The 21,902-nt window shown below is 37.0% G+C and overlaps 1 protein-coding gene across 31 annotated transcripts in view; it reads left to right on the top strand.

The window, feature by feature from the left end:
* Window positions 1–20,762, top strand: part of LOC129575389 (eukaryotic translation initiation factor 4 gamma 3) — a 32,492-nt gene extending 11,730 nt beyond the window's left edge. For 3 of the 31 annotated variants that reach the window (XM_055458943.1, XM_055458942.1, XM_055458940.1), the window contains 22 exons: window positions 1,873–3,877; window positions 4,068–4,154; window positions 4,349–4,466; window positions 5,063–5,172; window positions 6,470–6,569; window positions 6,788–6,993; window positions 7,106–7,214; window positions 7,435–7,580; window positions 7,846–8,046; window positions 8,219–8,409; window positions 8,871–9,046; window positions 14,845–15,193; window positions 15,419–17,463; window positions 17,674–17,951; window positions 18,055–18,247; window positions 18,348–18,532; window positions 18,741–19,200; window positions 19,325–19,530; window positions 19,644–19,784; window positions 19,899–20,124; window positions 20,266–20,367; window positions 20,518–20,762. In XM_055458943.1, coding sequence (XP_055314918.1) covers window positions 3,749–3,877; window positions 4,068–4,154; window positions 4,349–4,466; window positions 5,063–5,172; window positions 6,470–6,569; window positions 6,788–6,993; window positions 7,106–7,214; window positions 7,435–7,580; window positions 7,846–8,046; window positions 8,219–8,409; window positions 8,871–9,046; window positions 14,845–15,193; window positions 15,419–17,463; window positions 17,674–17,951; window positions 18,055–18,247; window positions 18,348–18,532; window positions 18,741–19,200; window positions 19,325–19,530; window positions 19,644–19,784; window positions 19,899–20,124; window positions 20,266–20,367; window positions 20,518–20,597 — 5,838 coding nt within the window. In that variant the 5' untranslated portion in view covers window positions 1,873–3,748 and the 3' untranslated portion in view covers window positions 20,598–20,762. The remainder of the gene's footprint in view (window positions 1–1,872; window positions 3,878–4,067; window positions 4,155–4,348; window positions 4,467–5,062; window positions 5,173–6,469; window positions 6,570–6,787; window positions 6,994–7,105; window positions 7,215–7,434; window positions 7,581–7,845; window positions 8,047–8,218; window positions 8,410–8,870; window positions 9,047–14,844; window positions 15,194–15,418; window positions 17,464–17,673; window positions 17,952–18,054; window positions 18,248–18,347; window positions 18,533–18,740; window positions 19,201–19,324; window positions 19,531–19,643; window positions 19,785–19,898; window positions 20,125–20,265; window positions 20,368–20,517) is intronic. The other 28 variants (XM_055458946.1, XM_055458952.1, XM_055458963.1 and 25 more) reach the window with 24 other exon arrangements.
* Window positions 20,763–21,902: the final 1,140 nt, after the last annotated feature.

Below are 21,902 nucleotides of genomic sequence, written 5' to 3'. Positions count from 1 at the left end.
AGAATGAATGTGTCGCAAAATCTAGCCACACAAACACACAGGGACCAATATATCTCAATTTTAGGCATTGAAAATTGCAGCTGTTTTCCTTTCTTTCTTTCTTTTTGTTGATACGTGTGTGTATTGGCAAACAAACACAGCACATAACGGGCGTAAATACATATTGGATATTGTTCAGATTGGCTAAAACCATTTTATGGTTTTACTTTCCCTATTTACAGGCCAATTTGCCAGAATAGATAGTGTATTTCTGTGCTTGACTCAGATTGCCGTCGTCGTTGTCGTTGTTGTGGTCGCCACCATCGCCGTTTGCTGCTGCGGCTACAGCCATTCGATATGATTAAGAGCGAGACAGAGCAAATGGAAAAGAACGAAGCATATAGCAATATTTGCTAATTACATTCGAAAATCGGCCACAGGCCATTTACCGTCATCATCAGTAATTGCTATGGGCACATCATCAAATTGCCACGACGACTTGTTGCTGATATATTTGACATTAATTGCTTCTGTGAAAGCCCTGAAATTTGCTCGCCTATCTGCTCTTCTTTCTCTCTTCATCCAAAATTCTGTGTCGATTTCTCGAAATCAGCTTCCGAATCGGAAGAAAAGAGTTGAATGCCAAATCGGTGAAACGCAGTTAGAATAACGGAAAGTGAGTGTGTTGATATTGGAGATTGTTTCTTTCTCGCTAATTAAATGTCTGGTGATCAACTAAAAGTTGAAAAAGTTTCAGTTCTAGCTGCGTTAACATGTCAAAAAAGAGATGATTTAAAGTGCATCTCATGATTATGTCTCACTCTTTGGTTTTAAGTAATGATCGGTTACTTGCATGTACCAAAAACACCACATCATTTCATCTTCTTTCATGTTTATTTGATTGTCTTCTTCTTCACTCTTTCTCCGTCTCTCTGTCGGTCTTCTTGTTGTGTTTTATTACCTTATGTACGGGGCTGGTATGCGTTTTGCGTGCCACAATTGAACACTCATTGAACAGACCTGATTCTTAATGTGCATCGAAGCAGAACTCTGCTACATTGTAATTGTTGCTCCATTCCGTGCTTACGGTTTAGATATACATATCGTATGTATATATGTTTCTTTTTCTTTATTCATTCGGCGATTTCGAATATTTCGCATATTCTGTTGCTCATCCTGATGGCGGCTGGCCTTTATCGCCAGTTCTATCTCTCTTTCTCGAACATAAACATACACACACACTCACTCACGCATACGTTTTCAACTGCGCTCTTAAGCACATACACTCACCGAAGCGTTTTGTTGATTCCGATCATTCGTTACATAGCTGATTGCATGATACTATGAATCAGTGCACTGTCAAGCGAACCAAACCGTACTTTCAAAGCCGCGCAAATCCATACACACATGCACGTCTGAACCTATAGCTGTGCAGTGTGCAGTCAAACATTCAACAGAAAAAGATAAAAAAAAAACAAACCCACTCCAACCTAGTGGCTATGGTGAACGGATGATCGAGCTGTCAACACTTCCAAAACTGATTGGAAATTTGCTGAATTCTGTCATTCATTTCACACACACAAACACACGGAAACTATTGACGAATAACCGGCAAACCATTCACAATGTTCATTGTGTAATACAGTTTCATTTGTTGCCGCGTTGTTATTGTTGTTGTTTCAGAAAAATACTTTTTTTTTGTTGTTTTGATGTAGTTGATTGTGTTTTTTTTTAGTGCAAAGTAAAGTAAAGCCAATGAGAGTGTTCATTTTTATTGCATTGTTTTACTTTACTTTTGGCTTGAACCCGAACCGAAAAATTCTCTCTTTTCTAATGCATTTTTTTGCTATCTTTCTCTTTTCTCTTCCCATTCTCATTTTTTTTTATTCATAGTGTAAACCAAATCAACCAAATAATAAGACCGCATCAAAAAAACAACAACAACAACACACATAACATTGTGTATTTAACATAGTAAATGTAAAGGAAAAAAACAAGAAAATTTCAAACATACAGAATAATAATATTACGATTATTTAATAAGAGCTGATTGATTGAAACAAAAGAGAGAAAAAAGAACAACAACAATAATTAAATACGTAACGACACAAGAAGGCATCAAGTTCTAAGTGCTAACTAGAAAGAAAAAAATTGGGTAAAGCCTTCGAAAAGGAAGCGAGTAGTGCAACGTTAAACAGAAAAAAAAGAGAAGTGAATTGATCAATTCGAATCGGTTGCAGACGAGATAAACAGTAATCAAAACGGTGCTATTTAAATAAACAAATCGATTATACATTAAATTATAACCTAAGGACATACAGAGGATCATCAGTGTTAACATATTCAAATATTTTGAATTTTTTTCACACAAACACACATATTCGACTTTGTTCCATGACTGCGAATCCGAAAGCCATTTAGCGAGAAGCGGTTCCAAATTTGCCGATAGAGAATCCAAAGCGAGAATTGTCTCGTTATCGAAATTTTCTTTCTCTTTCTATCGCTCTCTTTCATCACGGTTCAAATCGAGTCGTCTTCGTTGTTGACACACATTTCCAACAGGAGACAAGCATAAAAACCAGCAAACAAGAAACGAAAAGTAAACGACCGATCAACAACACACAACCCGAAAAAAAGAAGAAGCAGAGAAGAAAAAAAACCCGGCAGCTCATCAGACAATGAACAGACGAAGCACGAGCGACACCAATACTAGCCGACACGTGAACATTATCGGATTAGCTCGACAAAGACAAATCTAAAACACATCCTAATGGCATTTTCGGACGCATTAAGAGTTCGACCGTTCAACAAGTAACACCACCATTCGCGCAAGCGTCGAACCGTCAACAATTCCAGTGTGTATAATTTGAACTTGAACATAACGAAAAAAGAAACATCAGAAAACCGACAAGAAAGAAGAAGTGCAGTTTTGACTGATAAGCAAAAAAAAAAATCCAGTCGGGAAAAAATTGTGTTTCGTCGAAAGAAGAATCGTATTTTCGTTCGGTCGTTCGTTTTCTCACTCTCGTTACGATAAGAAAACCATAGCAAAAACAAACACACACAAATTAAAAGAAGATAAAGCAAAACAACACACATTCACACACACTCGCACATTTGTTTTACATTGTGTGTGTGGAGTTTACGAACTTTCCCCTTTGTGACCAATTGTTTTTACCTGTTCTCTTTTATTTTATTTTTTTATCTCTCGCTCACTCTTCATTACTACTCTCTTTTTTTCTGCTCATTTTTGGGTTCGACGAACAATAACACATTCGAATTTGTTAATTTCGGAAGAAAAAATACGACACAAACGCGACATATATAATATATATACCAAATAAAGAAGTAACAACAAAAAATTGAAAGTAATTTAAAATAAACGAAAGTGTCCAGTTGAAAAAAAAAATAGAGAAAAATGCTGAAAATTCAAGTGCGAAATAAATAACGAATGAAAAAATAGTGTTTTAGAGAGGAGCAACAAAAAAAGAGAGAAAAAAAAACATTTACAAATTAGCCGGTAAATAAGAACATAGATAATATGTAGTGAAAACAAATTGAAATCGATCGGAAAATCGCAAACCAATTTCGCAAAAACGAAGAACAAGTGAAGCAAATCAATCAAGCATATTGAAGAGCATCTTTTATCCCGACTTGAACTAAAAGCGGGAATAAAAACACACACACACACATCTATATATATATATATACAACAAGAAGAACAACGTCGTTTTAGTTATTTAGTTTTGAAGTCTTGTTGATTACCGAAATGTCAAGATATTCACATACGAATTACGGCGTGCCGCCGAACACACATCCCCCGCATGCCGGTGCAAATAGTTCAAATGTTATCAATCGACAAACAGCAAACACAAATAAATACGAAAAAGCGCCACCAGTAAGTCGCATTAATTTCCTCAATCTTTCTCACTCACACTCACATACAATACGAGAGATATTTCTACTATCTCGTCGTGTATAAAAGACAAATTTCTACGTTTGTTCTTCTGTGAGTCACACACATTTCTCATGTGTCACATCCATCAATGTTCTTGTCTTCTCTTCTTTTCTTTCATCGCGCCATTTAGCAAACGAATTCGAATAAATATGAGCCACAAAACCAACCCCAAATTGCACTAACTACCGTTTCGTCACAGCAACAGCAACAACAACAGGTTAGTTCATCAGATCCAATGCAGATCCATCGACAAACGGATTTTTGTTGTGTGTGTGTGTGTCGCGCGCGCACGGTGTGCTCTTTACTCATTCAGCACCCACCGACACTGACTCTTTGCCGATTCTTCACACACACACTTTGTCGTTTGATGACTCGTTCAACATATCTACAAATCATCTTTCTCTCTTTTAGTTGCAACAGCAGCAGAAAAATAAATTAGTTAGTACGGATTTTGCGATACAAGTTCCGCAAGGATCACATCATGGTGGTGTTACAATATCTCATAATAGTTTTCGTATGCCTCATGCCAGTAAGTAATGTCATCACAACTCTACTTGACTACTCTGTGATTTTGTTTTTTTCGTTTATCTCGTTTGGTTTTATGTTGTTTTCGCCTGAACATCGAACTTGTTCTTCAGTCGATGTCAACTCGTAGTTTGACTGTTTTTTTTATTGTTGTTATTGATTTGAATGTCCAACATTTTGATCTTTCACACGGGGATTTTTTGTTTTTTTCTTTATCTTTAAGTTGTACTTTTAAGAGTTTGTTACTATTAAGAGTCATTTGTTTTTGTTAGTTAGTTTTAAGCATCTTTTTTCGTTGCTTTAAGACTTTTGGATGTAAATCACGAACTTTCTTTAGTTAAATTTAAGTACTCTTAGCTTAGAATTAGGAGTTTTTCTGTGGCAAATTGTACGATTTTTCGACAATTTCCAAGCTTAATGAAGTTATTCGTAGATTTTGCTATTTTAAATGTCAAATTTTTTGGTTGAATTCATGGATTATGCTTCATAATCTAGCATGAAACTCCGAATTCTGCCAGAGAATACGAAAATTTGCATTTTTACTAAAAACGTCCATTGCGGCCGCATTGCTAATTCGAATATTTGCTTGTAAAATTTCAGATAGTAACTATCATGTGACGCAGCCAAGTGTGAACTATTCACAAAGCGTGCCACCGCAACCACCCACTGCACATCAAACTTCGGATCGACAATCTGTTTGTCAAATAGGGGTAAGCATCCAGCCCGGTCAATCCAACCCCATGACCAACTGTACGCAACATGATAAGATTCTGAATGAAAGTTGAGCTAGACTCGAAAAAAAATCGATTCGAATCTTTATCGAAATGAAGCACAAAATTGTTCACTTGAGTGTCGTCTAAATCCATTCAATCCGACATAATATCAAATCGAACATTAAGGTTGTCAAGCACACAACGTTTGCTTGGCTGAGACTGAGATTTATTCTCCTTGCTCTCTGTGATAGACATTAATTCCTGAGACCAACTGTTCAAATCGATTGCATTTCAAAGCAAAAAAAAAACAGATACAGCAACAGTAGAGAGAGAAAGAGAGAGAGAGAAAAAAAACGTTCCGAAACACTAAATGTATGACACTTTACAGCTTTCTGTACATTCACTTGCTGATTTGAATCAGATAAAGTAATGAACTTCCAAAACACAAGGTTATGTTTTATTTTTAATTTATGTTTGTTGTATTTTATTCGGTGTCGGAATAGACAATGAAAAAAACATTTCTCCAAGGGCAGCCAAATATTGAATCTCATCAAAATAAAAACATTTGAGCTAATCGAAATGCCGATTTCGGTGTATTTGTTATTCGTTTCCAATGAATATTCGTTGTTGTTTTTTTAATCGGGTTTTCCGTAGCATATGTTGTGTGCAAATGTCAAGTGATTGTCATATAATGAGAGAGGAAAAAAACACAGACCGCAAAAAAAGAACAAACTTAGTACTAAAAGTGTCACTGATCGACACAGCGATTCATTTTTGCTGTAGTACGGGGAGAGAAAATTTACACCAAATATCATTTAGTAAAAAAGTAGGCTGCTCTTTTCGACCACGAGTTGAACATAACCTCAAAATCAAAGAAAAGAAAAAAGAACAAATAAAAGCGTCTGCAAAAAGAGTACTGTGTACCCAATGAACCGTGAAAATTCGTTAGTTACAAAGAAATACGGTGGTTATATTGTTGTGGAAAAATTCTCAATCAGAAAAAAGTTCCCAGAATTGTCCAACAGATTTTCTGTTCCTGGAATTCAGTAAACCGCTCTCGATAAATTCACGGAACAATAATCTCCGTATTGTGCACCCAAGTCTAGAGCTGGATTATTTTAATTCATTGGATTTCAGCAGTAGATTTCTGCAAAATTTAATGATAATAGCGGCGCATTTGTTCGATTGTATATACGAATTTTTGGATTGGAAGCGAAAAAAGCGACGAACAATGGACGAAACGGAATCCGTTAACGATAATAATGAAAATAATGATTCGATTGATTTGTTTCAGCAACAGCAACAAACACAGCAAACATCGCAACAGTCTCAAGATCACAAAATGCAGCAACAACAACCCACACCGCCACAGTACCATTCGAACCATCCATATCGTACGTATAAATGCATTTATTCCGTCGTATTTTTTTAATTCTGCGATTGATACCATGATTTGCAAATATCGATTACACATCCGATTATATTGCAACAAATCGAAGATATTGTACTGAATTTTTGTAATGAATATATTGCACTCTCGCCCGCCCAAAAAATGTTCCTAATGAAGATGAATCTAATTGTTGTGTTTTATTTTTTCCGTTTCACCCGGAAGAGATGGCACGTGGTCAAGGACAACGTATGTCAGGAGCGCCCTCAACGCGGATAAACAACATGGTTGTTAATCGTCAGCAGCAACAAAACCAGGCAATGGCTCAAACACATCAACCTGGTGTAGCTCCCTCAACAGGGATGGTGTACCTACATTCAGTTCCTTTGCAATATGCTAGTAATCAATATTTTTACCAGAACAAACACGCGGTATGTAGCGCACAATGGCCATCCGATTTCGATTCAGTCGAACAGAATTAAAGCGAATACGTTGATAATTATCAAGATTATAATGAACATTTGGTTTTATTTCTCATTACAGAGCGTTCAAACGACTGGATTTTATCCAGGGCATCAATATTTCGTGCCATCAATGCAACAGATGCCACCAAGAACTGGTGCCGCAACTCAACAACACTTACCTTCGATAAGTAAGTGAATATTGTTCGTTTGGCTGAACTGTCCACATCGTTTTCTTATTTTTGGTCCACACATCAAAGTAGGCGCTCAGAGAGAGAGAATACAAAGAGAATTCGTCTCGAATATCTTTGATGGCATACGATTTGGATTGTTCTAGTCACTTATGCAAATTTCTTGCTCTATATATCAAATTCATTTACTAATCCACAAATGCACGCATTCATTTTCCAGATGCAGGTGTTAGTGGGGCAGCGAGTTCACAAAATATATCACATCAACAAGCTCCACATCAATTAAGTCAAGCGCTTCATATGCCGGGAGTATTGGGGAGTACCCAATATGTACCATCAATGGCGCGTCCGCATCAGGTAAAACCTGTTAGTCACCACACAAATTGCTTTAACCATAACATTCATTATTAGAATCAATCAATTTGAACTTGACCTCATTCATACACTCACACGCAAGAAAATCGCAAAAATTTCAGTTCAACACAGAACCTAATCCATTAAATCAAATTCAAATTGATCGTTTTGCACAAAACAACTTTAACCAACAACAAATAATAATATTAATATGTGTTTTTCATTAACAACAACCAAACCATTTTTCTTTTTTTCCAATCTAATGCGTTCTAAATAGAATGTTTCTTTATCTCGTCAGACGAATGAAGCTCCTCCAGCGAAGAAATTTTCAAAACGTTTACAAATCGTTAATCCGGATACAAAGGAAGAAGTAATTATAGATAGACCTTCCACACAGAATAGCTCCGGTTCGGCAGCATTAAAAATCGAAGCACCGCCTTCTTCACAAGGCCCGAATCAATCACAACAACAAAACCAGGTGAGATTTTACATTCTCGTCAATGATTCGGCGCGTGGTCTTCTATTTCTTTGTAAATTAAAAAGAAGAAACATGAAGAGGATGAGTTCAACAACAATGCGTTCTCCACTAAAATGTGGAAAATATTCAAACCTATGTTTGATATCATGTTGTTGCCGCTTGATTTTTGCAGAAATCGTCAAATGAACCGTCATGTGATACATCAAATGAACCGGAACAATCAACAAGTGAACATTCGAATGTTGAGGTTCCGATGGAGGCGAGTAGTACAGAAGAACCGCCGCATACACCAGTTGTTTCAGCCATTGCTGACGTTCCGTCGGTTGATATAATGCCAAAACAGTCGAAAAATGTCAAACGAACGTAAGTTTTCATTTTCTCTTTTTCAACATTGTTTGTTTTTTTTTCTCAATAAAATTCTTATATAAAATGACATTTGGAAAGTTTCACATATATGTTAACGAAACGGGAAAGAAAGAGTCGAAAGCGATTTTGGAACAAAGAAATCGATTGATTGAACAAGAAGACTTCGATTTGTTAAACAAAGAGGTCAATTTTTCAGCAAACACTTTGATTTGTTGAGCAAAACGATTGATTTTGTTTGGGGTGATTTGTTGGCCCAAAATTGAGCGATTCATTCGAACAATCGATCGATTTCTGAAGGAAAAAAAGTCGTTACTCTTTGAGACAATAGCGGTTATTCGAACATCAAAATATACTTAGTGCTTTTAACGAACAAAAATAAAAGAACAATTGTATCCATTTATTTGTTTAATTGAATGAATATTTATCTATTTCTTTTTCTCAATCTAATCCATAAATAGTAACAAGTCATCTGAATGGCCGACGCCATCAGCCGAAAAAACAAATACAGATAGCTCTACGTGTGATAATTACTCAAAAGTAGCATCGTTAGGCAGTACCACAAGTTCCAGTAGCAATGAATGGGTGAAAAATAACCAGGCCGCACCAAAGGTGTCCAATGAAAGTGAACACAAAGGTAAGCTTCACACTCAATGTGTATATATGTTCAATTGGATTTCGATCCAATTGCCGCATTTTCCAATTGAAAAATTGTTGTTGTTTTTTCTTGTGTGCATCATACAAAATCCAAAGTCGCATTCGGTAATTATTATTGATAAATATTAACACAGTTATTTGATTACGAGAACCAAATGCGCATCCATTAATTCCAAAATACGAAACACATATCTGTAATGACGCAGTCATATTAATTATGAATAGAGGAGAAGAAAATTAGAACAAAAAGAACCGAAGGGAAAAAGTGTTTGTGTGTGAGTTCAATAGGAATATGCGTCAGAGTCATCATCGTCGTCATCATTGAGCGTGAGCTGTTTGTCTCACATCTGGTCATTCGAACGCACGAAATTGGCAACAAGATAAACAATAAATGTTAGCCATAGTTTAAATAAATTGTGACAACTGGAATTGGGCAACTATTTGGGTGGCTGAAATCATGATCATACTGTTGTGTTTGTGTACATACACATTATTCCACGATACACACATACACGTGCCGAATTTGCCGACAAGTAAAAAAAGTTGTCGACTGAAGTGCCCGTCCACAAACATGAAGTCAGAGGCAAAGAAAAAAAAAACAAGGTGAACGAAGAGAATGAATTTTAAAACAAAGTGAAATATAAAACAGCACATACCACGAGAGAACCTGCGAATCTATTTCTTTTTTTTCGCCTTCTCTTCTCTCTGGCATTTGTAACACTTTATTCAAATAAGCTTTGCTACAGCAAAATGATTTCGCATTTTATATTGCTGCTAAGCGCGCGCTCTCTGTCAACTACTAAATAATCAGTTCATTTTTATCGGTTTCATTCTTGTTGCTAATCGATGTGATATGTCAACAAGTCTTGGTTATAGTTCCGGAATGCCGGTGTATAGGTGCAATGCGAATACCATCATAGCTCATTCGTTCGATTGCACGTGTATGTGTTTGTGTGTGTGACTGTACTGTCACTTTTCGGCTCGAGGATTCGATCAATTCCATGGACTTAACTTAATTCCGAAGTATTTCGTTTCTCTTTCGCCACCGGAGAAATTAAGAATAAAATTTAGCGGAATGGAAATTAGAAAAAAAAAATTGATAGCATTCCAAGCGATGCTACTCAATCCGCTCATTTTCTGTGTGCAATCCAAATAAAGAACATAGAAAAAGGCAAACATCGTGGAGTACGGCAGAAAAAAATTTACACACAGAAAGGATCTTCATTGTGATACATCACCACACAAATATATCAAACACATTGGAATGAAAATAGAAGGAAAGAACGAAACTCGTTATTGAACGAATTCCATTTGCAAATGGTGCAATTCGGATTGAAAATATCGACAAGAATAACCATTGTTTGAATAATAATGAATCGAAATTGATCGAAATTTTTTTAAAGAAAAATTGTTCGGTGTGTGACCGATTTTGATCAATCGAATGTAAACCGAACATCATAGATACATATTTTTTTCGAGTCGTTGTCAAGCATAGACAGAGACGACAGCGTGTGCACACACAAGCCGAGATTTCATCGACATCTTCGCCGTCGTCGTCATCGTCGTCATTTCGACACTCACACAAATTCACACACCGTGCCGCAATTGCATTAACACACATTCGTATCATCTGTATGATTTTTTTTAAAAAATTGTATGACATGCACATACATTTTTGGACTGCAAATCGATTTTATAGGATTAGTGCAAATATCTGAGTCAAATATTTTGCAAGCACACACGGCACAATTCGTGATAAATTCACATCGTGTGCACATCGTGTATTTGTTTGCCAGTATATTTGAGTGCGTGCGTGCGTGTGTATGTGTGTTTGACACATCCATTTTTAGGCAGTGTATGAAGCAATGTGCGACTACTATTTCTACAACGGCGATGTATGCGTGTGCTCAAGCACACCGAGAAAAAACGTGAAATTCGGGCGTGCGTTTGTGTGTGCACACCTCAACACATGTGTGAGTCGGCCGACATCGACGACATATTGAGTGTGTGGAAGAAAAGAGCCGAACCGTCGGAAAAAGAAAGAAGAAGAAGAAGAAGAAGAGGAGACATGCGAAATATGAAAAAAAGAATTATTTAGTGCAAAGCCACATGGTGGCCGTACTACCCGCGCGAAAATATTTCACCCAATATTTTCATTTTTCTCGGAAATTTTTAGTGCCTGCGGTGTACTGCACTGTGACCGCTTCGAACAGACGATCTGTTTTTTTTATACATAATACTTTTTTTATATTATTGATTTTATCTGTTTTTTTTTTTTAAATATAAAAATTGTGATTTAATTAACACCATATATTAATTGCAAGTGCGATAGAGAGTTTTTTTTTGTTCTTGTGTGTGGTGATCTCGACTTTATATTTATTTTAAATTGTAAGATTTGACACAAAGACACGGTCGAATAAATATATAAGACATTTGATTTTATATTAAATTCGTGAAACGTGTTGCAATTGTGTGACGAAAGAGAAAGAACGACTTTTGAATAGTTGAAAGAAATAAAAAGAGAAACGTTTTTTTTTTGTATTCAGTGACGACCACATTTTGCCATTTTTTCTCTTGTTGTTATTTGTAATAAAAAAAAGAGGTGGGTCTCAAGCTACTGTGTATGCAAATGAGCTGATGATCAAATGATTTGATGGAGAAAAAAAATCGCAAGACGTGTTGTGACAAATTCTATTTTTTGTCGTTTTTTTTTCAAAATAATTTCGGCTGCTTATATTCTGTTTCCCACAGAATAAGTGATGATGTGTAATGTGCAAAAGATCGTTTAATCGGCTCAAGACAAAGAACGAAGTCAAGGAAGAAAAATAAAATTGATCCGAGAGAAGAGAAAAAGAACGTGAAATGAATGAGTGAATTCTATCTATCTCGCTCTCAGGCCAGTCCAAATCGCAAAGTAAATGCGGCGAGTGAAAGGGTCTGTGTGTATCAGTGCATGCATACTTAACAGCTATGACCGTATTTTATTAGCACTCGACTGCTGCTGCCGCCGCCGTCGACACCGACACCGACGTCGTCGTCGCTGTTCAGATGACAGTGCCAATGAATTCTCTTGCTCGCTCATTCGCGATACGCGCCTTAACTGCACAGAAAAGACAAAATAATAATGAGCGATAAACGGCGATCGTTGGACCGAAAATATCATCCACATAGAGAGCAAGAGAGAGAAACAAAAAAAAGTCTTGGAATAAAACAAGCAACACGCAAATGAAAATAAATCACACAACGGAAATTGGTTACACGTTCTAGAGCAAACAACAAGACGTTGATAAACCATTCTTATTTCTGTTTTTTTTTCTCGCTCTCATTTTATTGCTGTGTGTGACACACGCTTTGCCATAAAAAGTAAATCATTCTTTTGGTCATTCTCATCATCGAACATCGGGTGCAACATTCAGTGAACAGCAAAAGCAGAAAAAAAAGACGATAGAAACGCGAAGAACAAGAAGACGATGTGAAAAACGTGCGTGTGTCTGTGTGTATTTCAGTCTTTCTAACAAAGGAACAGGAATAGTGTGCCTGATTTAAAAAAACCACAAGAAAAAAAAATTGTTCATTCACTCAAATCAAAGAGAAAGAAAAACGAATTAAAACGTCGGACAGTAAAGAAAGTGCTAGTGCTTTCTGTTTTACTTCACATTTTTTTTTTCGTTTCTACATATAAACGCTAGTCAAATAATCGCATTTGCAAGCACCACCATGCATACACGAAAAAGATGTACGTAGTCGGTTTTCTTGTCTGTGTTGTAGTCTATATTACAGAATACATTCACGCCCCGTACCCAAAGAACAACCTTATGATATGTATATAGTAGCATGTTGCAAAGATTTAACGGAATAAAACGAATCATATCTCTCGCATACGTAAATACCTCTCTATCTTCCTCTCTTTGTCTCTTTGTCTTTGGCTCTGTCTCTGCCCGAATGTGAGTTGCCAAAAAAAGCTAAGACAAAAAAACACCGCCAGCGGAAAAAGTAAAAGCAATGGCAAAATCCACAAGCGAAAAGTTATAAAATGAATAGGAAGAGCGGGTGAGCGCGCACTCGCTTACGCACGCACGAAACCAGCAACACCATTTAATCGAAGTGCGCTGGCGGTGACTCGATTCGATCATACGTCACTTCATTATTATTATGAAATGATTAAGCACACGAAGCATTTTCGATTCTATATTCGGCGCAACGCCTTGCGCGGCCGCACACACACACAAAATCGAGAAGAAGTGAAAAAAACGAACCACCTTTCCAAAATGGTTACGATCGTTTCATTTTTATTTTTTCGTCGATTGCTTGAGAATTTCATCGAATCCAGACACGAATGAATTCGTCGAAATGTTTTTTTCCCTATGAATAAGTTTTAATGCTTGATTTCTTATGAAAAAGCATTTCTTGGAATATAAGCTCAATGAATGTTTTAGACATTGTTTTATCACCGAGTATTGATATCGAAAGGAATATCAAGAAGAGGTGACAATTCAAGCCAGGTGTCAAATTCTTGTTCACACATGATATTGCTTAAATCAAACTAAATTCTCAACATGGTTGTTGCAAATCCAATTTGCGTGGCATAGCCTTTGCTCAGTTGCGATGACCGAATGCTGTTCGTCAAACGCACAATTGTGCACTCAACTGACGTACGACTAAAATAATGCACACAAAAAAAAAATATCACACACAAGTGACTAAAAATAAAAAAGAAACAAAAACATTTGAGCGAAAAGTTGAACACTTCGATACAGCATAGAAAAACTACTTTCAATTTGGCACAAGGTTATCGTCTATCGCATCGTTTCGTGCTCATAGAAAAATATGTGTATTTTAAAATACACATACGGCGCTTAGCGCTTACTCCGAATCTGATCACAGTTTTTCACCGTCCTGCATGTATATGTCACACGCTTGATATGTGTATATTTTTATATAAAATTGTGGCTAAATTGTGTTCCATAGTCGGTGTTTGAATGCAGAGAGAGAGAGAGAGAGAGAGAGAGTGATAGTGCGAGGGAGTGAGAACGCACACTCAGAGAGAGAGAGACGATTGTCGCAGCCGAGACCAACAGATCAACTGCAACTGACGAATCGAGCAAACCCATATTGAATCAATTACTTGAAGCTTTCGTTTGACAATTTTTTTGATAATTTTTTTTTCTCTAGTGCTGTGAGTTTCCATTCTTCTCACTCTCTTTCTGCCTCTGTGTGAATGCTGTTTCAATTTTTTGTGCAATCGTTGTAAAATGTCGCTCATGTGCGACGAGAAATAGCCATCCGACTTGAAATCTGAAACATTTGTCCAATTCAAGCGACACATGCACATCGTGTATCGTGTTGCTTTTTTTCTTTGTTATTGACAACGATCTTCGTCTAATATTGGTTGCATCACCATATTCGGTTGTGTCATTTGTGCTGACTTTCGACCGGATGCTTTAATGCCAATCGGCAAAGTGAGAGAAAACTGCTTCCATTTACAGTCGAACACACCTTTTATCGCTCTATTCGTTGCATTCGTCTCCGTTTGCATTTGCAATCAATTCTTACTTCATCGATGGAATTGCAATCGAATCGTCGAATATGAAATTTGCCACTTGTATGCAATTTAACCCGAATTGCATATACATACGTGTGTGTGCGTGTGTGTCGACTCTTTTTCATTTGTCACCGTTCACACGTAATCACCCAATGAATCGTTTCAAATTTTAAAAAAAAATGCATTTTTAATCAATTTACCCATTTTTCTTTGTTTCTCCTCCAAAATCTGTGTAGATTCGCAACAAAAGCATAATCCGAAATCTAAGCATTCGGCGCCCAACCACAACGTCGCCCAGCAGTCGAATAAAGGCAAATCTGTAGCTGCTCCACAAACAGATCCGCCAACGAATATGGTGGCCAATGTGCAACAGCCAGCGCCAGCTAAAGAACAACCACAAACGGAATCTAAACCAGTTGTACCGGTAGCCGTACAACAACCACAACCACAACCACAACAACAACAACAACAACAGCAGCAGCAACAACAAGAACAGACGAAAGTGGACAAAGTAGAAAAAACAAAGCAACTGCAACAGCCACAACCGGCCGATAAAGTGCATTCGGAGGAAAGTGTAACGAAAGGGTAAGATTCTTCTTGGAAATAATTCTTGGCCGCCAATACTAGCATTAAGCATACTTAACGGTAAATGAAGTTGGAGCATGCACTCATCGCATGAACACACTTCATTTTGAAATGGATTTTAAACCAATCCATAAAGTGGTTCATATCAAATTGAAAAAGAAAACAAATGTTATATTATGTGTTTTTCACTTTTCTCCCTATCTCTGTATGTATTGCGCTGTGCAGCAATAAGGAAAAGGCCACCGACAGCACCATGAACAATAGCAGCAGTAGCAGCAACGTTAGCGTACCAATGGAAGTAACCGAAGTGGATTCAACAAAAACAAAGACCACCACCAACACTACCACTACCACCACCACCACCACCACGACCAATACATCAATTGATGAGACTGATAAATTAATCAAACCCCTCGATTCGATGTCCATAAGTAATAAAGAAACGAACGCAGAAAAGAATGATAAATTAGATGCTAAATCAGTGGAATTCAATAACAATAGTCAAAAGGCGGTCGCCGCCGCAAAAGCTGATAACGCGCCCGCACGTAATGTTGAGCTCACGAAGCCAACGGAAATAAGTGCGGCGGTTGAACAACAACAACCGCAACAGCAACAGCAGCAAACGCCAGTGTCCGCACCAGGCCCACAAGTACGTATTGCAACGCCTAACCTAGAATCGCAGACTGATCTTAGAAGTTCAGAGAACGATTTGAGAGCTTCCGAGAAATTGGATACAACCGGGACAGCCCCAGCTACCAATAATGACGGCTTAGTCGAAACGATAATAAACAATAATTTAACCAATACATCTAGCGCAAACAATAATAACCAATTGAATAACAATGCCGTTGACAAAGATTCCGATAATAACGTCGTGAACAGTGCAACGGAGACGACAACGACCGAAACGCCAGCACCACAAGAACAACCAACACAACAAGCGCCACAGCAACCAGCCGCCACCGCCATCGCCGCCCAACAACAACAACAAGTGGCGGTGTCGAAGCAAACGAAATTGGTGTTGAACTACGAAGAGGGTCAATGGTCACCCGAAAATACCGACGGTAAAAAGTGCTACAATCGCAACCAAATTATGCTATTGCGTGAAGCCGATGCATCGCAGTCATTACCACAAATCCAGGATAATTTCTCACTCATTCGCAAGAATCCCCCATCGAATGTTAACAATAACAACAACAAAAATCAATCGTCTTCATCAAATAATCGCAATCAATATGGCAAACGGCCGTCAACGCAAGGCGGAGCTGGTGGCAATCAGCAAATGTCACAAGGTGGCGGCAAAGGCAGCAAATCGGGTATGATTCACGTGAGTTTGTCACTGCGCGAAGATGTTAAGCTAAATGAATCGGCCAATGCATGGAAGCCAACATTTTTGGGCGCTAAAGAGGTTGGCCCAACCGATCCAAACAACATTGATGCACTGTGCAAACGTGTGCGCGGTATTTTGAATAAATTGACACCGGAAAAATTCGAACCACTGTTGGACCAATTGCAAGCGCTTAACATTGATAACAACGAAAAATTGTCGGCTGTCATTTCGCTGGTGTTCGAAAAAGCGATCGATGAGCCAAACTTTTCACAGGCATACGCACAGTTGTGCCAAAAATTGTCCAAACCAATGGAAGAAAAGGAAGAGAATGAACGGAGATTGGACGAAAAAAGCAATAAAGACACGAAAACGGCTGTGTTCAAAAAGGAATTGCTGAACAAATGTCAAACCGAATTCAATACGCATGTGGCCAATGAGAATGCGATACGTGAAAAGCTCCAGCCAATGCACATCGAACTCAACGAAACAAACGATCAAAATCGTAAGTTCGAATTGACCATGCAATTGGAAGAGGAAGAGCGTAAATTGCGTCGCCGTTCCGTTGGCACGGTCCGGTTCATTGGTGAATTGTATCGACAAAATATGTTGCTCACCAGCATCATGGAATGGTGTGTGATGGTTTTGCTGAACATTCGTACCGAAGAGAAACTCGAATGCTTGTGTAAATTGCTGACAACCGTCGGCCAAAAAATGGAGCATAAAACAGGCGACGAAGAATATGACAAAAAATACTATCGAGATCTGACGCCACACTTCCACACTATGCAACAAATTGCATCGGATAAGAAACAATCGAAAATCAGCAGCAGAGTACGCTTCATGTTAATGGATGTCATTGAATTGCGAAAAAATAAATGGGTGCCACGTCGTTCTGACTCGAATCCAAAGAAAATGGGTCAAATCCAAAAGGAAGTTATGGGTAAGTTCATTTTTTCCTTATTTTTCTCGTTCCGCGGAAAGACTTTTCACGTATTTCACCTTAATTTTCGATGGTGTTCGCAACTTGTTTTTTTTTATCAAGAAATTTGTTTATCATGAAGAAATGTTGTATTCTTTGTCCAAGCGGAAAAATCGACTTTGCTAATGTTTGAAAAAACATGTGAATTTATTCCTTTTTTTTTCTTCGCAGATGAGCACTACAAAACGCAAATCCAAATACTTGCCAATATGCCAAACTCTGGTGGAATGGGTAATAGTAATATGAGAAAAGATAACCGTGAGCGCAATGATCGCGGCAGCATGCCACGTGGTGGCAGCATGTCAGGCAGTGGATACAATAATAGCAACAAGCTTGGTCGAGGTGGCAATTTCCAAGATAATGACGGATGGATTCAAACGGGTGGCAACAAACGTGGTGGCAACAATAGCAGTCAACAATTTGATCCATCGAAATTCAGGGCAACATCTGTAAGTAAAACTGTCGTATCATTTCACGTTCCTCGATAGAGAGTGTAAATCTAATTTGGGTCATTTATACTTATCTCTCTCTCTCAATGCTTGACATTTACAGAACATAGAAGATATTAAAAACACTGCATTGGGCACACCAAAGCAATTCCAATGGAAATTCAATACACAACCACAGGCAACGACCAGCCTTACAAATAGTTTTTCAGCGCTTGAATCCGATACCTACAAACCATTATCCGGTAACCGTTCAAAAGAGCCATACCATTCGAAGGGATCAATGGAACGTGAACGAGGTATATATACCGATTTCCATTGCATTTAATTTTAAAGCAAACAAACATATTTCAAACAGAGTGACAGTCAATTAAATGTATTACATTCGAATTTTGTCAGATGGCCCACACTCGAGAAGCGGTTCACAGCATGGTTCACGTGATAACTCAGCAGCTAGAAATTCCTCCTATTCCTCACGTAGCTTACAACAAATGCGTCCACCACAGATGCAATACAACACATTGCCATCGAATTCAACTTCGTCATCGTCGTCATCGCAAAGGGGTATTCGTAGTGATAATAAAGTGAGTGCATTTTTTGCGTTTCTATTTTTGGGTTTTTTTTTATTTCGCATAAATGGAAGATAACAAATTATGTGAAACAAAAGAAGATTAAATGAAAAAAAAGTCATGAAATGAATTTCCATTCAGAAACGAATTCTTTTCTTGAAAAAAAAAAATCATAAAATGTGACCTATTTTATTAACATTCAAAGAAAACTTTCTCTTTCCAGTTGAACCATCAATCGTTATCGTCATCGACAACATCGTTATCAACAAGCAATTTACCGTCGTCTTCGTCACTAACGCCGTCATCGTCAGATCCGAAATTATCCGATAAAATTAGCGAACAAACCGAAAAAGTGATCCAATCAACGCTAAAAAATCTGCTAACTAAAGTTCAAAAGAATCAAATCTGCGACTATAGCCAATTAGACGAAGCACCACAATTAGATAAAATTAATCGAATTGATCGATGGGCGCTCGTACGCGATCTACACAACAGCGCCGTGGATATATCCGGTTTGACAGAGGAGAAGCGCTGCTTTATCGGCACCATTTGTACCTATTGGCTGAAAAATAACCAAATTACGAAGCAAGATTATGTAAAAGGCTTAAGCGAATATATTACAATGTTAGCCGATATTGTGATCGATGTGCCGAAAATCTACGAATGGACTGCTCAAATGATATGTAAGTGATTACTATGCACACACACACACACACACACACACACACACACACACACACACACACTTCTTAAATTCGATCTAAACCATTGTCTAATGTTATAAATCATTTCCCTTTCGTTTTGCAGCTACGGCATTTTTCAACAACCTCATCACATTGAATGACTTGAAAAACACGGTCGAAGAATCGAGGGCAAAGATTTTGGGATGCTTATTACCATTCTTGGCATACGAATATGGGTCACAATATGTACGTGATCTGTGGAAACGATCCGATTGTAAATGGGAACAGTTTGTTGTTGATGGCAGTGTTGACAAATTTGTGGAACAATATGTAAGCGAATTAATTTCTTTTTGTGTTCAATTCCAAGTGTTGTTGACATTCAAATAAAATCAATGCAACCAATTAACCTAATTACTAATCATTAATATTTATTTTGTGCGTAGAAATTGAACTTTGTGGAAAATCCAAGGGAAACGCTGCCTCCAGCTAGTAATAAAATACCAAATGACCGATTTAGACAAAGAATCTATCAATTGGTTCGCAAAGATGATTTTTCAGAAAAAGAAGTTGATGAATATATTAAGGTAAGCGAGATGACTGTTTTATTTATGGCAAATCAAAAGAAAATGGTTTAAACTGCTCATTGCAAAATTCAATTTTAAATGAAAAACATTAATGTTAACATTTTCTATTTGCAGATTCATGTGCCTACAATTAATAAACAAAGTATACGTTTATTAACACGAACATTGATCCAAGCCGCGTGTAATAGTACGAAAGCTGGACATAATTTGGAGGATAAAATTCTCCCACGAAGCATAGACATTTTGAAAGGATACATTGGAGGTGAACAAAAGCAGGACTTACAGTTGGAATCGTTGTACGCCATTCAGTTGCTGAGCAATGAATTGGAGCATCCATCAGGTAAATGTCGATATTCGAATTTTAATCAATTCCAATTTTTTCCTCGATTATTTTCGAATTTTCTTCTTCTTGAATCAATCACATAATCAATCATTGATCATTTAAACTGATGAAAACAACAATTCCGTTTGAATATTACAGGTTTCTTGCATAAAGTGTTTTCCAAACTATTTGATGATGAAGTGGTTCCATCGAACGTTTTCAAACAATGGGAAACATCAAGCAATGAACCAATGGGCAAAGGTAAGATTATTGCATTTCACTAATAATTTTCATCGTCAAATTGAGTTAAAATTTAAAAAAATTCATTTCTCACAAACGATTGACCAAACTTCAAAATCTGAAAAAAAATATTCCATTATTCTAATCACTTTGTTCCATTCTCGTTTGCAGGAGTTGCAGTTAAGAATTTAACCCAGTTCCTTAAGTATGTTGATGATGATTCGTTCGATTCGGAAGAAGACGGAAAATAGACATCGCTGGTTAATTAATTTAATGAAGAAGAAAAAGAAAAAAAGAATTAAGAAGAAAAAAAAAAGTTGTAATAAATAAACTTCTAATTATATGCATATAAAATTAGATATTTTTGAAAGTAATCTTTAAAAAGTAAATCTGAAGATAAATAAAGAAGAAAAAAATAATAATAATAATAATACGAGCAGACGCAGAATTTACGCTGACTTGAACGAAAAAAAAAATGCAAAAAAAATAATGAAATGAAGAGAGAAAAAATAGAACAACACACATTATCGAAAAGTCTTAAAAACAGAACATATTTATATATATACATCAAATAAAAAACAACAACAATGTATCCGACATGTAATCGGTCAATGCTTGTGCTGGTGGCTTGAGCAGCCGGTCGGGGTCGACTGAGAATAAAACAAAAACAAAAATTGCTGCGAAAAACGTTGAATCAACTCTCTATTGAATCGGCGACCAATCCGATGTTGTTTTTTTGGCCAAGAGCAGCCAGTCCGCAAGATTTGATCGGCAACATATCGGATAACTTGTGCTTAAGAAAGAATATATTGAAAAATTCTTTTGTAAAGGTATGCAAAGATTAAGTATCTTTTAGATTAAATGAAAAAAAATAAATTAAAGGAAAAAAATCAACTGAATGAAGAAAATTTGTGTCGATTCGATACTTCGACTCGTACAAACGCGATTAATGAAGAAAGAGAAGATAAATGATTATAGACGATCACAAAATATTAGGCATTAAAGATTGAAAGTTGAGAAGAGAAAAACTAAGAAAAACAAACACACACACAACAACAACAAATCTGTAACACAGCTCTGAAGCATGAGAAATAAATACAATTTGCAAGTATGAGACATAAATAAAAGCGTATATTTAAAGATGAATACTAGATGAAAAGTAATGATGAACGCGAAAAAACTATTGAATTATTGAACACTTGGGGGATAAATAAAACAATGGAAAACCAAAATTGAAACGCCAAACAATTTAATTTTATAATTTATATTGTAAAAGCATATAGGGCGTGCGGGGGTAAACAACAAATTGATCGATTTTAGAACATTTTTGTTTTTTGTTTTTTTTTCTATCTCTGTCTGTTGTTCTCTTTCTTTTGTATCGGATGGATAATAAAGAAACAACCGTAAAAAACACACTAATGTAAACAAACAAAAACAAAATTGGTTGCTTCAATCGGAATATATTTACAAACATTCCATCTTCCACACCCCTTACACCTCCATTTGCAGATTTCTGGTGCGTGCGAAAGAATAGAAGAGAAAGAGAGTAATGAAAA

The sequence above is a fragment of the Sitodiplosis mosellana genome, unplaced genomic scaffold (genome assembly GCF_009176505.1).
Source record: "Sitodiplosis mosellana isolate CC-2019 unplaced genomic scaffold, AAFC_SMos_1.0 Smas_scaffold_6166, whole genome shotgun sequence".
Taxonomy (NCBI): domain Eukaryota; kingdom Metazoa; phylum Arthropoda; class Insecta; order Diptera; family Cecidomyiidae; genus Sitodiplosis; species Sitodiplosis mosellana.
This window is presented reverse-complemented; position numbering and strand designations above follow the sequence as displayed.